The sequence below is a fragment of the Neophocaena asiaeorientalis genome, unplaced genomic scaffold, assembly GCF_003031525.2.
Source record: "Neophocaena asiaeorientalis asiaeorientalis breed wild unplaced genomic scaffold, Neophocaena_asiaeorientalis_V1.1 scaffold41, whole genome shotgun sequence".
Lineage (NCBI taxonomy): Eukaryota > Metazoa > Chordata > Mammalia > Artiodactyla > Phocoenidae > Neophocaena > Neophocaena asiaeorientalis.
In genome coordinates this window covers 651,714-668,394 of record NW_020171994.1, presented here as the reverse complement: position 1 = coordinate 668,394, position 16,681 = coordinate 651,714, and the positions used below count along the sequence as shown (strand labels likewise).

General features: G+C 39.5%; 2 protein-coding genes across 7 annotated transcripts in view; one reads left to right on the top strand and one right to left on the bottom strand.

The window, feature by feature from the left end:
• Positions 1-1,978, top strand: part of TMEM164 (transmembrane protein 164) — a 169,582-nt gene extending 167,604 nt beyond the window's left edge. For all 3 annotated transcript variants that reach the window (XR_003003664.1, XR_003003663.1, XR_003003662.1), the window contains one exon: positions 996-1,978. The gene's annotated coding sequence lies outside the window, so the exon portion shown is untranslated. The remainder of the gene's footprint in view (positions 1-995) is intronic.
• The window catches only part of AMMECR1 (AMMECR nuclear protein 1), a 112,826-nt gene that overhangs the window by 6,160 nt on the left and 89,985 nt on the right, over positions 1-16,681 (bottom strand). For 2 of the 4 annotated variants that reach the window (XM_024748559.1, XM_024748577.1), the window contains 3 exons: positions 6,969-7,059; positions 5,490-5,586; positions 1,971-3,217 (listed from right to left, as the gene is read on the bottom strand). In XM_024748559.1, the coding sequence (XP_024604327.1) occupies positions 3,103-3,217; positions 5,490-5,586; positions 6,969-7,059 (303 nt within the window). In that variant the 3' untranslated portion in view covers positions 1,971-3,102. Of the gene's footprint in view, positions 1-8; positions 1,029-1,970; positions 3,218-5,489; positions 5,587-6,968; positions 7,060-16,681 lie in introns of those variants that run through there. The other 2 variants (XR_003003670.1, XM_024748567.1) reach the window with 2 other exon arrangements.

The window sequence follows — 16,681 nt, the reverse complement described above, 5'->3', positions numbered from 1 at the left end:
GCTACCTGGCTGACCTTTTCTAAGAACAAAAAAACCCTTCCAGAAATGGAAGCCTTTTGCTACATACCAAAGTAAAATACGTACTATTTTCCAAGAGGAAAAAAATACCCAGTTGCATCTGAAAACGGAAAACATAAATGGAACTAATTAACATTTAAAAAAGGGGGGCTATGTAAACTTTGTGCTACTCAAATGAAGTTCAAGTATTACTTCTGAGCTGTTTAGAGATCACTGAACTTACACAATATTCTGGTGACAAGAGTGCAATTCACATTTGTGTTTCTGCACAAATAAACCACAACTGGCTAGAACACAACCTGTGCAGTCAGAATCTTCGTCTGAGTTAAAAACACATGCTACATATTTCAACATGTTCAAAGTTAATTCAAACTACGTATTTAACAGCTTTGTAATATACGACAAAGGTGAAAGGGTCTAGCATTTGTCTGAAGCACACCATTACAAGTTTGTATAACACCCTTTACACTACAAAGTCTTTTAGTCAACAGCTACTTAGACACAAAAATGCACTGTGCGTTAATTTGAACACAAAAGGAGACAAAACTATCCTTTTCCCCCAAGCCACGGTGGGAAATATTGCTGACCTCGTCCTCTGAAGCCTGCAGGATGGTTATTTCTTCAGTATAACATTATTACACTGGTAAGAAAATCTGTATAACATCTGCATATATCAAGAATTTTTAAAAATCTGATATGATTTTAGAGTCCGCATGACCAGTCACGTGACCTGCTCAAAATTGATTAGCACCGTTAAATACATAAACACACACATATGTATGTATTGTAAGTATACACACACACGTATGGGATAGATCTTTTCTTTAAAAACAAAAAAACTTCTAACCATGAGCTCACCCAGGACGAGGAGCCTGTTGAACTGATGAGATGATAGATAAGATGGATCAATATTGGTCTATTTTGTCTCTCTTCGGTTTGCTTGCTTTATTTACTTTTTTTTTTTTTTTTTCTTGCAGCAGACAATATCATTCAGCTTGTGCTCAGTTTCCCTATAAGGGCAAGAAAAAATTTCCATCAGGTAGCCACTTGTTTTTATACTGAAAGACTAATCTGCTCCAAAGTGCTCCCAAGTAGAAATGAAAGGACTCAAAATCCCTTTCTAAAGCCCAGCAGCTAGCTTTCTCTGACTAATCTCTAGGTTCAGTGGAACTGGCTACCGAGATTCCATTTCAGGCTAACAGTTGGCTTCTTGGTTAAGGCATCACGACTGAAAATGGTTATTCCAACAACAGATGCTGCGGACGAAGGAATACCAACAAACTTCTGAGAACTCTCATCGAAAACAAAAGCAGTTTGCTTCGCCATAAGGACAAGCAGAAGGAATTCAGCCGATTAATCTCACAAACTAGAAAAGGGTTTTCAAATTCTGAACTAGCAGTCTGTCACTTGTCACAGCAACTACATGTATAAGCTATGCCATCTTGATATTCAGTGACATCTCATAGTTTTAGACTATATATTCTGAACCACACTTATATTCATCACTTGAAATAGTTGTTTCCTGTTTGAAAAAAATTTTACACACACACACACACACACACACACACACACACACACACACACACACACACATATATATATATTTACTACCATAAAATTAATGTAATCTTTCTCCAGAATCATCTGTCATTTTTCCTGGGGATATACATATAGACCTCCAGTTGACATTAGGAAGTTCTTCTCTGCATATGCATCATGGGAAGACTAGCCCTGCAAATGAGCCGGGCTCTTAACAACTATATCGTATCTAAGTGCCAACTCCGTTTTTACAGGGGTAACATAACATCTTATCGATATAGTAGATGTGTTTCTATCAAAAGTATGTAGTGCAGAAAGAGATTCAAGCAATTTTATAGTATTTCTAAAACTCCAGTATTGTCCCCATGACAAACATGTCTGAAATCACGACATGTATTAACTTCTGTTTCACTAGATTATCTTTACTGGTAGCTAAAATTGTCTCTGGCCAATCATGATTATGGAAACCTACAGCTAACAAATTTAAATTAACATATAATAGACACATGTCTCTTTTTGGTTATTTGCTCAAAATAATTTTCTTTTCAGCTTAAAAAAATACTTAAGAGTAAGCAATTTGTCTAATCTGTTGTTTCACATAATAGAAACAATAAAATTTTTAAGAATATTTCTCTAAATTGCCTTTCTTCTAACCCCTCTTAATTCCACATAATTATATTCTTCTCAAAGGCACTAAATTCTGTATCTGCTCTCTTCCTGATATTCGCTGCTTTTCAAAATAATTTCTGTAGCATATTTCAAAGGTAGCTTGTACTTTCTTAAAACAGTGTTTTAGTTTGTAAGTTGGTTCTATAAAGTGATGAGGCAGTTTTTCCTGTGATAACCAGCACAATAGGCATAAATGATTTCTCACTCTCTGTGACAAGTCCTATCATGGACCTTCGAATGTTCTACACTAGAACGAAAGTTCATCTATTCTAACCATGGGAAAAACATATACTTAAACAGTGAAGACCCACATACTAAGCTCTCATAGCAAAATGAATTTCAGACAAATTCAAGAGTCATATACAAATACCTGAATTTGATATGAATTACTCCCAAACACAGCTATCAAAAATCACCTATCTTACTGAGGAAAATGAAAGAAACACCTAAATGAAATCCTTAGAAACTGCATGAATTCTTCCATCCACAGTCAACAGAAGGAAGGAAGAGAAGAAGGAAGGAAGGAAAGAAGACAGGAAGGAAGGCAAGAAGGACAGAAAGACAAACCTGACCGAGACAGCAAAGCAAAATTCCATATAATATTGTAAGGAAAGAAAACCCCAAAATTCATATATGCTGCAAAAAAAAAAAAAAAAATCAATGACCTAATATAATAAAACAGGATCATCTTAATAAATGCCATTTTCCTACCCGTTACCATGATGATCTTAACTGACGATGTCGAAGCTTCACCATGGCAACGGAAACTATCATCATAAAATGGTACAGTAAAAGAGATAGCTAGACCAAGAAGGGGTAGGGTCTCCTGGGAAGAGGTCTGCAGAGAGGCCCAGTGACTGGTTGTGTGGCTCAGTGTCAGGAATAATGGTTGTATGGCGGAAGGGGATGCCCAATGCCATTTTGGAAATGATGATGCTGGCGATGAGCAAGGTATTCAGCATAGCTCAAGGTCATCTTTTCACTACGGTACCTGAAAGAAAGTTAGGGAAGAGACAAAGTTAACATCACGAAATAGGTGACATGTGAATGTCAGAGCTAGGAGGGACCCTTAGGGATAATTCTCTAGATGAGGAAACAGAGGCCTAGAGAGAAGAAGTGACTTGCCCACTGTCACACAGCTAATAAGCAGCAAAGCTGAGATCAGAACCCAGGAATCCAGAGTCTGAGTCCGGTGCTCTTTGCACTCTACTACTCCTTGTTTAAATCGTTCTAGAAATTGTATTGCCCTCCTCAGCTCCGGTTTGCTAACAGGAAAGAACGGAGGAAAGCCAGCCTATTACCGTCACGTATGCATTTCATTCACTTGACTACTTTTTCTTCCGGGATCTTCCGTTGCTTCCTCTTTAACCATTCCTTTCCTTCTGTCCACATGTCTCAGGTCTTGCCATTAAGGGAAAACAGTAGCAACAAAAAACTCGTCTTGATCGTGGTATCTCAACCCTCTTTCCCCCCATCTTCAGGTTTCTTTTCATTGCCACACTTCTCAGAAGAGTAACGTGTATTTTCTACCTCATCTCACACCGCTCCTCGGCCCTGTGCCTCTTGGCTTCTACTGCCACGCTTCCGCAGAAACTGCTCTTTCAGAAGCCACCCCTCATCATGCCTGACCTCTCCATTAGGATACCGCGCAGCACTCCCTTTCGGAAGCTCTTTTGTGCCTTGTGTTCCACACTCCATACTCCCTTGGTTCTCCCCCTGCCTCTCGGACTGCTCCCTCTCTCTCTGACTACTCATCCTACCCTCGCCTTGCAGGAGTTTCCTACATTTCTACCTTCAGTTCTTCTGCCCCTACGCTCTGTCCCAGCTCAGTGAACTCTTGCCTCACAGCTTCAACTATGTCCTCTTTACAGATGATCCCAAATCACCATCTCTAGCCATGAGCTCTACACACGTACATTTTCAGTGACCTATTGGACATTTCTATACAGATAGCCTAGGAAGCACTTCAAATCCAGAATCAATACGTTAATGTAACTCTCCCCGACGTGGTCCCTCTCTTGGTGAAAGGGACTGCCTTGGTCCCTTTTATTGAGATGAAAGCCTTGACTGGCTCCTCTTCCCTACTTCCGAATGATGACCAAGTCCTTTCATTTTCCCCACAATATTTTTTTTTCCTTCCTTTCTTCCCATCCCACTGCCACAGCTCGTGTTAAGGCTCCCATTTCACCTTCTTTGGATTGCTGCCACAGATTCTTAGACAATAACAGTGTCTCCTAATTATTTTTCCTGTTTCCGATTCTAATCTTACACTTCCCCAAATCCATCTGTTCAGAACCCTTCAATGGCTACCAATTGACTATAGCATCAGGTTTAAACTTCTTACGCTCTACCTTCTGGGCCATATTTTCCCCAGTGACCACCTTCTCTATGTACACTGAGAGACCAACCAAATCAGACTATTGAGAAGATTCCTTAGAACTTGCCCCATACTTCGCCACCTACATGCCTTGACTCACCAAGTTCTGTTTAAGTTAATCCCTTTGCTCCCCCACTCTCCACCTGTCAAATATTCTACTCATTCTTCCAGCCCAGCCTCACATCTACCTCATATCATCTCTCTCATTCTGCTGTATATTAATAATTATTTTTGTACATGCCCTTCTATTCTCCTAGAATATGAACTCAGAGAGAGCAGCAGTGCAGGCATTTTCAAATTTGTAACTCCTCAGAGCTGAGAATAGTCCATTTTTAGACTATAGGCATTCAATGTGGTTTTGTGGAATTAAAAGAAATGGAAACAGCAACTCATTTTCCCAAAATGTTTGATAGTTTCCTTTTTAAATAAGTACCCCTACGAGCCCATGCAGAAATACATTTAGCATTTGTCAATTGTGTTTTTCAGCAAGCTTTCTATCACTGCCAAAATTCTGAGGTGAAATTCAAATTTGCGGACTACTTATGAGGATCCCGGGGTTCTGCTAAGCAATGTCAAAAGCTGGCCAATTTCTAAATTCAGGTAACTTTCTTCAATGATGTACTCTAAAGGCTCAGAGGGCTTTCTTTAACAAAGCCAGAGTAAGCCCACAGAGCTGTGATGCGAAGGATGGGCTCATACATCATATGGGCTTTACTGCCAAGCGGAGTTCATTGTATTCACCCTCAGTACAGCCCTGCCATTCATTTCCACTCTGTTTCAGAAAGGAGAAGCAAGTATAGTTAGAGAGACCAAAGAAATCAAAAGGTTACAGGTATACGCATCAAAATGTACTGGTCAGCCTTGCACTAGGAAATGCCTTCTGTACCTGGTCAGTTTTATGGTCTTCCTGAATTCATTAGTAATCGGAGCTTTGTATCCTCCTTTCCTCAGTAAGGAGTCTATGGTCTGAATATGGTCCCATCCTGTGGAGAGCAGACCAGATAAAATACCAGTCAAGCACATGTAACAAGCACTTTTGGTTAAATACAAAATGACTGTAGAGGTCAGCTATCACTGTCACCGACCCCTTTGGTCCTAAAAACAGTCACACAGAAGAGCTAAGATTTCATCCTGTACAGAAGCAGGGACACCACGGGACACCTTAAATTCTAGCTATCCCTGCTGGCTAGCAACATTGGCTTCTTTATCTCAACTGCATTCGAAGGCAAGGAGCCTAAGAGGCTGGCGGGCAGTAACTGCTCGGTCGTGTCTCAGTAACAAGCCACAAACATTGTACTCTCCTCTAACGGTGACATCTTTAAAAGGGGAGGAAAAGCCTCACTGAGCCAACTCAGTTGTACTTAGAACTCCCACACTAACTCTTGGTAATCGCCATTTCTCACCGTATCTTCTGCAGGCTATCAAGTGCATCTGTGTGCAGCGTTCAAAGGCATTTTTATGGGTTCTGACACGGGATGCACACTCATACCCGAGGCCCTCGACCTCTTATGTATGTTTTACAGAGTCAGTGGAACTACAGAATTAAGAAATTTTCGAAAGCAACCCCAATAAGTCTGCAGATAGCGCTCTCATTTGGGGGGTTAATGATATCAAATTTTGTAGTTATAGATCATATTTATATGAAACAGATATGGGAAAACCAAATTACCAATGCTTTCTGATGAGAAGAAAAGCTCCATGAGATAAAGAAGAGGTATTCATTTCAACTAACATGAAACTACAATTTAGCAGTGGCTAGAAAGGACAAGACACCACAGAGTGAAACGTTATTTTGTGTTACACTGGTCGTTCATAAAGGTTTGTGCTATATCTGTAAAATCGAAAAACGTTTGTTGATTAGGGACATATAAAACACTAATAGTTCATGTATTCTCAATGCTCCTTTTCTTCATGGGACACTTACAATCTTAATAACAGCAGAAGGAGTAATGGCAACCACCTAAGAAGGAAACATTTGATACTGACAATGAACGGTGTGGCTGATCGTCAAACGAAAGGCTTGTTTATGCCACAAGGCTACAGCCCAGTGGAATATGGGAAAATGGCGCTTAAAATTCATAGCAAACCATCGCCTAAAATAAAGCCCAACTTTTACAAATCTATGCTCTTTTTGAAAGTATACTTTTATATGTTTTCGCTGCCAAACTTCAGTGCAGAGATTCAACTTCTGTGTAATTCACCGATTTCATACAGACATTGCAGTGGCAGCGATGGAAGAGTCATTTCTTATCATCTAACAGTGATCAATTACCAGATATAACTGCAAGGTCAGATAGCGCATTTCAATATGTATTATTTGTTTAAATTCTTCACTAGGTCATATGAAATAAAGTACAACAGTGACCTTGCTCCTTTGCAACCTCCGGTAGGTAGGTGGCGGTGCGTTTTGATCCTTTTTCGTTGATGAATTCTATTCTAATGCCATGTACACCCACCTGAAAGAAATTGGCAGTTTTATTAGTACAGTCTTCTTCACAGAGACAGAAAGAAAAAGTTATAATTTAACTTTCAGAGAATGCAGTTCTTCCCTTCCCCTTGCTTTTGGAAGGGCATATCTGTTTTCTCTTTCCGAAACACTGACTTTGAGGATTGAAGGCCATTACGATGGCCATGGAGACTTGAAAACACTGATTTTTGCATGTGCCCAGCATGCACCGGGCTATGCCATTCTGTTTGGAACCAGGACCACCATTCTGGGGCTGTGTGTAGAATAAGACAATCGATGATGGCAAGAGTCCTGCCCCCACCCCCAAATTGTGGCTCATGACAATAAGGAACTAGACCAAGGGAACCGACTTCAGAGAGATAGCAAGCAACCATCCTGCTTTCAGGGATAATCACCATTTCAGATTGAGTTTCAAATCAATCTGGGACTGGTGACTCTCTTCCCAAACTGTCTAGTCTCTTTGAAACCTTGAATTATATGTAGATAAACAAACACAGATAAGACCGAAAAAAATCTAACGATCAGATCCTGCATCGTCACCCATTACGGCATTTCTAAAAAAATGTATTATGGCTTAGAGTGCGCAGGTGGCAAACCCTCACTGTATATCTACAACACCGCTGCCAAATCCGAGAGCAATAAAGATTTCGAATGACTTTGGGGCAGAGCATTTTTACACAGTTTCTTATATACTAACCCAGAGACCACTATAACTTTTATTATGTGAAAGACAAACTTTTGATGGTACCCTAAAAAAGGTGGTCTCCTAAGTAAGTGTGGGCAATTTCTTGCTAATGTTTTAAGAAAGTAATCTACTTTTTCTTTGATTAGCATTCAATCAAAAGGAATCTGTCCTTTCCCGTCATGTCTCACACAGAATAGTGTATAGTGCTAAAGATCACAAAAAGTTCTTATCTTCTTTATATACACTGATAACAAAAATGACATTTCAAAAGTATAACAACTCCATTCTGCTCTCCCAAATCCATGGTTGCTTTAGATCAAGGGTTCCCAGGTGGAGTTTAAGGTGGTCCAAGGTCCAGGAGGGTAAACATTTTTACCAGAGAAAGGGGCTTCTTTTCAGAGCAGGTGGCTACATCCATTCATCTGTATGGAGGTAATAAAGGTCTAGAAGAGGAAAAGGGGTCCATGAAAACTTCTTTTGTTTCTTCTGCGCTTAGCCTGAACTTTCCCAGTTTTTCAGGGAATAAGAAGTCCTCTGGAAAATCCATTTTATTTTTTCCCCAGGTCTTCACACATCCATCCATTAGAGTCTGTCAGACCTTATGAGCAGTTGATGTTTTTTTTATTAAAGCCTATCTCTGTGGCTATTTCTTCTACCTAATATCAGTATTCTTATGAATATCCTTCTGCTGAAAATGCAGTCAGGGCAGCTGTTTAAAAACTAACACAGTGAGGCCTCTCATACCCTGTGGGAAATGACTATGGACAGCTGAGAAGAAATGTGAGTGCTTAGCTATCAGGCATTTCCAGGATAAAGGACATCTACTAATCTCCCTAGTGCCTGACACGTTACGGAGACAATGACAAATTTGCAACAGTTTCTGTATACTGACTTTCTGATCAGTGACTTTGAAATTTTTTCCTTCAACAATATTAGATCCTTCATAATTTGTTTTTAAAAACATACGGCATAAATAATTTATGCTACCATCATTCACTGAGGTGAATTCTGCAACTTCAACTCAATGTATCAAAAATCTGTCATGTTAAAATTGAAAAGAGTTCTGGTGTTTATTAAGGTGTCTCATCTAAACTGTGAGAGGAAGACTGTTTCCCTATCTGTGAGATGAGAATGTTAGACTCAATCAGTGCTGTTTAATTGGTATGGGGTCGGGGTGCGGGCTGCGAAGGTTATCAGAATTTCAGGTTTCCTACTTCAGCAAGTATAGTTTGTAAAAAGAATAACTCCCCAGGTGATCTTTATTCCGGGTTAACTAGATAACCTCTAATAATCAGTCGAGCTCCGACAAACTGTGGCTAAGTATCGGGGGGAAAAAAGTGATTTAGGCAAATTGGAGGTGATTTAGACATAAATCCTTTCTTCATAGGAGTACATTCTGTGCTAGTCAACAAAAATGACAGAGATTTTGAAGCCTAGTAATTTAAAAATGAAAAGAGGTAAGACCAGTTGCATGGTATGCAAATAATATCTTAATAAAGATATATGCATATGAAGAGGTTAAGACCAAACTGGAAGGACATGTTGACCAAAATAAAAATTACTCATGGATAAAACTGATTTACTGTTGTATTTTGAGAAGGCCCCGCCATCAAATCTGACATGAAAAAAATTACCCAAATTCCCCCATTTTGAATTAGTACCACATTTACAATTTTTAATTCTTTTCTGTGTTCCTACGATTCTGAACAATCGAAAGCCCCTGTAAATTGCACTGTAGGTATGGTGATGTCCAAGTGATTCCTTTGTGAGAAATAACTTATTTCTTAGGTCAAAAATATACTCCACAGAGATATAAAGCCAAAGCCAGAGTGACTCATTTTTTTTTCAACTAGTGGAATCAGGAGAATGGTAATAACGTTCTGAACAGAATCAAAGTATAATATAGCCTTTTGTCACCTGTTGAGTAACAGCATCTCGCTCCCAGAACCACAGACGCCACCAAGTAGTCATACTGCACAATCAAAACAGGAGAGTGGAAAATGGCCTGCTGTGGAGACTGACCCAATCTGGCCAACTTGTGGTAATCACTGGCTTTGCAAATTAAGTCATCTCCACCGAAATGAGCACCAAAACTAATTCTGTACTGTTGGAGGGAGGCATCTGTCACAGCTGCAACTCCAAAATGGAACCCTCATGTATAATAATTGAATCCTCCCTTCAACAGACTGGAGAATCCTTCAGGCCAGCAGCATCCCAAGAGACAAAGGCTCTAGCTGCAATGATCAGCTAGATAAGAGATCAGCTAACCAGGGGTCTGGGATCCCTTGAGGCAAACTTGCTAGAAAACTCTACCGCAGTAACTTTCCATTTCTCAGGATGGATAAGGAGTTAGCATATGGGAAAACTATGTCACCAAACACCCCTAGCCACCACTGCCCAAAGTACAGCCAGGTGAGCAAAAGCTGGAGACGTGCAAATCTAGCCTTATCGGAGTCTTCAGGTCATTTTCAAAATTATTAGAAGGTCTGGGGAGAAAAATGCTTTCAAGGTCCATCAGCTGTGATAATGTCCTTTTAATCAAGACTGTACTTTTGCTAAGCAAAGCTATAAATCAACTCGAATGGTAGCAAATTAAATGTAGGACTTATAGATAAGAGGATATGGAATTAAACAGAGCTGTATCTGTGTGTGCTGTGAGCGAACATTAAGAGCAGTTCAACAGATTCCTATTTCATGTTAAAAAGAAAGCCATATTTATTCCGAACCTTTCCAAAGCAAGTGATTTTTATTAATGCTATTATACAATCTTTTGTTTTTAACATCACCCAGAATGATTAAATATCAAGATTAATGTTAGGACCCTAAAATATATCTTGATTATTCTGGAGTTGATTATTCAGTGTGGGGATTATGCATCCCCAACTCCCCCTGGCCTCGGCCTCATCCTCTTTCCTCTCTTGTCCATCTCTCTATTTGTTCACTGCTCTATCAGAGAGCACGTGGGCACAGGGAAAAGAGATACACGCAAATTAATCAATTTTGCTACATAGTAAAAAGGTTTGGTAGGAGAAGAGATTATAAATAATGGCTAAAATGAAGCTTCTAGACTGTCTGCAGATTTCATTTATCCTTGTTATCTGGTCCCTTGTTAGAAATGTGGCTTCATTTAAAACTATTACCCCCTAATGCAGTGACTCTCAACGCAGGAACATTAAAAATAAGTGCCCTCTCCCTCCTCAGTATAATACATAGTCCATATTATGCTCTGCTCAATTGCACAAAGTTTAAAACACCCTAGCCTGTCTATAAGGCAAGTGTTAGTGCTATAATTCACTAGCCGCACTACAAAAGGGTCTCGCTTTTACTTGTGAGCCTAATCAGCAAGCCAACAATCTGGATATGCTGAAACATGAAAAAGTCATCTGGCTAAAAGCATCAGTGAGTATAAAATGTGCTCTGGTGAAGTGGAGTAGGCTCCACGCAAGCCTTGGACCATTTGGGTCCCCAATTACCTACACGGTCCTGACCCTCAAAGCTAAATCTGCCCCTGATCACATCCTGGCCAATAAAACCAATTTACTTCCTCAGGTTCATCCTGTTTTAGCAATGTCACAGTTAGTCCCACTCGTCCCCATTTTCAGAACCAAATGTTGGGTTTCCCTGTAACGCTATGGCCATAGCTCACTCCACTGATTTTCAGTGGGTTCACCTTGAATAAAATAAAAAATATCAGGAGGTCAAAGAATCAAACGTTTGTCTGACATGGCTTTGTTGCTGATATCATTTGGCAAAATAGGCTTTGCAATTAACACAGCAGCCAGTCGCTGGTCATTCATGTAAGACTGACCTGCCAGGCTCAGTATGCCAGTTCCATTGAATTGAATGGAAGGACTCTGTTTCTAAGGAGAGGGCACCCCCTAACTTCTAGAGGCTGGCATCATAGGAGACACACATGCTCTCTCTCACAAAACAGCCGGTGGTACCACGGACAGAAACAAACACTGCATTGGACAACCCATGGGTCTGACCCAGAGTCTGGTGTTTCTAATATTTGTAGGAGGACAAAGCCACAAGTGATATTTTTGCCTGAAAGCACAAAACTCATAACGCAGCACCTTCAACTCATTCACTCATAGCCCCACGGTACCTTTTGCCCCATCCCCAGTTCAGCCTTCTGCAGACTGACTCTTCCTCTTCCCAATGAAAGCAAATTCCACATAAAAGAAGAAAATACTCCAAACTTGGGTCTCCACCAAGAATAGTTCTTATTTGAGCAAGTAAAATTAGCATTTTCATCATAAAGGCTGATGACAATTTGCACAGATCCTAATGAAACACTTCCCCCAATCCTGATAATGTCGACCACACAAAAATAATGTCGACTACGTATTGATTGTCCAGATCTGCCCATCAAATCCTCAAAGTTGTGATTCCTCATCGCTTTAATCCACCCATCAAACTTCAGAAGTAAGTCTGAAGTTTTGAAAGTGCCCATCTGATTAACAATTAACACTTAACAATTAACAATGGTTAACAATTAACACTTCAGAATCTGGCCAAATAATAAATTTTAAAAACAGTGTTGCTGCAATTCAGGGTTTCTTTCTCAGTAAATTTTACTTTTGTAAACCTTAAAAATTATAAACATGGATTTTTTTTGTTTATAAAAATAGTACGTGTATATTACCAAAAGAAAAAATCCCTTTTGAAAAGTACGAAGGAGAAAATAAAGATGACATGTAATCCTAGTACCACCTAGAGACAACTCTTGCCTTCGTGACTTAAAAAATAATCTTCTCTTGAACCAAATGAGATGTCAACAAGGACTATATTGTTAGGCTGTTTTTATCCATTATCTGACCAGTTCCTGTAGCTGTGCTTGCTTTCAAATCTCCTTCAAGTGAGAAGCTCTTAAAAGCACAAGAAATACTACACAAATAAATCAAAAAGGGTAATTGACTGCAAAACCATCACTTGGGCACAAGTAACCTTTTAATATAGTCTACTATAAAAACTCCACTTCACCATCTACCTCAGCTGAGGTTCGTTTTTTTTTTCCCCCTGTTGTTATTTTGTGAAAACAACTGCAAAGGTCTCCTTGACCAAAATACATATAAGCTGCTCTTCTCTAAAATCCCTGCAAATCGGACACCTTTAGCTTAGAAATTAGTTTGGTCTCCGTGGACCAATTCTTGGCTTTTGCAGAGCTTACCAAAACACCAATTAGTGCCAATTTTGATTCATGTAGGAGATGTAGGAGACTTAGACATCTTGTCTATCAGGAACATAAAGCTGCCAATTTATTTCACAAAGGCCACTGAACAACAATCTGAAAACTTGTATTTTAACTAATATACGTGCAGCTCTAAAATACCTGGACTAGCTAATAATCACCCCCATGAACTCTGAAAGAATTAGTTTAAGATTTTAAAATAAAGCATGGCTAATGAAGAGGTGCTCTGAAAAGCTATGAAGCCAAACATGTTTATATATCATTTGCAGTGAAAGAAACTGTTCTTACTCTAAGGTTTTGCAGGGAACAAGAGACAGCTCAGAATGCAATTAAGGGAAAAAAAAACCTATTCTCTGTAATGATTAATTATAATGAGCATTCCTTAAAAATTGAACAACCTGAAGCTTTCCAAGGAAAGTTCAAGCAACACAGGTGACCTTTAAATAAAAAGCCTGCTTTTTGTCAAAAGTTAGAAAAGTGCATTCCTACCATTTTTTAAAAGGGAATGAGGAAGGGGGTGACTTTACAGACAAGGAAACTAAAGTAATAAAATAATTTTCTTAAAACCTAGAGATGTGATTTAGTTTGCTTTTCAAAGGCTGAGGGGAAAACACCTCTTGCAAATGTACCCAATATAAAAATAATGTTTGCCTGATAAGAAACCGAGAACAATCTTACACGCATTACAACTGTACATTGAGTACTGACTCAATACGGTGTCACTCAGTCTACAAAAGAGATTTGTTCCTAAAAAGTTCCATATGGGTTGAACTTATGTGAATGAATTAATCTTCAAGTCATGAGGAGGACAGTAAAGAAACCCTATAGTGTGTCCTTCTGCAAAGGAAAATATCTATTTGTAAAGTGAATAATCACTCCCTAATATGTTTGCTTAATTTAGATTTATACATATAATATTGACTTAGAGGATGATGCAGTAATATAATAGAAGCATATATGGTTTAGAATAGAGTATTTTTCTTCCTAAAGGAAATCCTTTTGTGAAAAAGAAATCTAGAATGTAAAATTTTTAAAACTGGACTATCTTTCACTTTGTTGCCTACATTTAAGTTGGCAATGGCCATTTTAAAAGTTAGGGACCTCTTATGACTTCTAAATGGCTAGCAGTGATTGACTCCCTGGAAGTAAAACGAAACAAGCCATTTTTAAAACGGGAGTCACAGCGTCACACTGTGTCAGCATCCAGAGAAACCTTAGGAATTATCTAGTCCAACTTTTCCAGCTTCCTGGTGAGGAAACGGAGATCCAGAAAGGTCACCAAGCTGGGTAGTGGCCGTTAGGAAGAGAACCCGAGTCCCCTCGTTCCCACAATTCGGTACTCTCTTTTTATCAAATGCCAGGGATACACACACAGAGTCAAACTGTACAGGAAAGAGTAGACTGGAATGCAACTACTAGGGAAAGGGGTGGAAGAGTTTATGGATTTGGGGGAAGAAGCAGGAAAACGTTCCCACCACCAAACAACACACTGGGAGGGAAGCAGGAAGCGACTGGAGGAGGCCTGAGAATGGACTACAGCAGCCCATTTCACTAAGAGTACCAATAGCCAATGGAAATTTTTATGCATTAAATCACCTTCTAGAAGTCACTTTACTTTGTTCGGCTTGCTTCCTCACTAGGCTTCTGATACATTGAATTGTTGATTCACAGCAAATTCTTTCTAGATGGCCAGGAAGCGTGAAGCATTCCTTTCCCAATGTTCCACAGCACTTGAAAAAACATTTGAAGTAGAGCATCAGGACAAAGACTAAATTATCATAATGGTAGTGACATCTTATACAACAACCTCAAGGTCCCTGAGAAAATACTGTGAAAAACATTTTCTTGGATACATGAAGCCTATGTATTTTTTTTTTTAAAAAGGCAGAAATCTTCAGTTAGAGGAGAAGCAAAACATAGTGTATATCACAGTTGGGAAAAAATAACCAAGGGCTGGGGGTTGACAGAACATGTACCACTAGAAGTCATTTCACTTGGTGACTTTGTGAGTCAAGCTAATCATCTGTGTATGAATGGGAACACTGTTTTCAGTGGAACATTAAGAGGAGCTAGAAAAAGGTAAACCTTTAAGTGGGGAGAGAGGGTGAAAAGAACATGAACTTCTAAAATACGTGTGAGATAATGATGGCAGCTGATTTATTCATCTCATCTGTTTACTCACGAAGGTTGCTACAAAAGCGCCCTATTATTAACTGCAACTGACCACGTCAGAAATCAGCTGTGATCATTCAAGGGGTGTGCTTTCAAAGTGAAGTGCAGCTCTCTGAGTACCAGCAGTCCAGCAAGCTTGGGTGCTTTAGGGACAAAGTGAGACTAGGGGCTTGAGGTCTAGCTTTATAGTCTGGGGACAGATTTTTGGCATCACATAAGGATCATGCTGGCCAGCCCCACCCAGCATGGGTTTATTCCACGTAAGTGTTGGGTGCTAAAAAGGAACCGTCTGCCTTAGGACCACAAGTGACAGCTGTATACACAGGTGAGATCTCAGTGATTTGGGGAGCTAGATATAGCAAAAAGTACCTTATGGTTTGTGAAAATGTCAGTAATCTACTGAAATATGATCTGAAGGTCTACTTCAGGATACAAAAAATATTTCTTCCTCATACCTTCAAAATAATCTTGTCTCTAAAGCAGAGATAAAAGATGCCTGACTACAATTTATAAAATATTTTGACGTCTGTCAGCAAATTGCTACATCGGTTCCCCACAGGATCACCGGTAGCATACTTGCTATACAAGTTCTTCTACAAACAAAAAGCTTATTCATTTATATCTCCCTGAAAATGAGCAGCTAGTAGATGATACATCTAGAATCATCCCACGAGTCAAGCTCCAGGGATTGTGATGTCATTGGTTTTATCTTTGCAGATCTTTAAAAGGAAACATGGCTCCCAAATAGTGTAACTATACAAGTTCTAGGCTCTGTATCATTTTAGAGGACTCCAACATGCTGCATGAGCTTTTCTTTCTTTCTAAAGCGCCATGTCTGTCAGCCATGCTGCCATTCAGAATTAAGAGAGTGCTGTCGATAGAAGAACACAGAACAATGGTGATACGTTTCTGTGTTCAAACACAAGGCAGACCACTTCAGATTTCTCCCTAGGGGAGCAATTTTCCTCATTTAACAATCATTTTAGTCTTGCAGGTAGATATTTCTACTTAGCAGCAATGAATTTTTTTTCCCCAGTTCAATCACTCCTCATTCTTCTCATGCCTACCAGGGCAATAAGTAGATCATGATGCGGGCAATGATAAGGGAGGGACCGCTGTTCCAATTTGTCTTTACAGCCTTTTGTGGCTGGCTTTGTTGTTTTTAACGACTACCCAGGTTCCTTGAGGGGCTACCTACAGATACTCATTTTAAATGTATAATTACTACTTTGAGGAAATATAACAGAAGGAAGCATTACTGATCATTCTGTCAATTCGACAGTGACTTGAAATTAATTACATCCACTTGTGAAACCACTTATCAAACATTCTTCACATTATCAGATAGAAGCATTCTAGCCTCTAAGTCTGATGTAGATCCTATTTTCCTACTAACTGCCGTCATAAAATTAGAGACATGTTACCAGAAGACAGCTCCCAAACAGGCTGAGTTAAAAACCTTGGATGGAGAGTAACTTCCAGCCCTGTGGCAGTTCACTTGTCATTTGAAAATTAGGTGTCTATTACCACTGGTCACGTCCCTCATCCTCATGACCACAG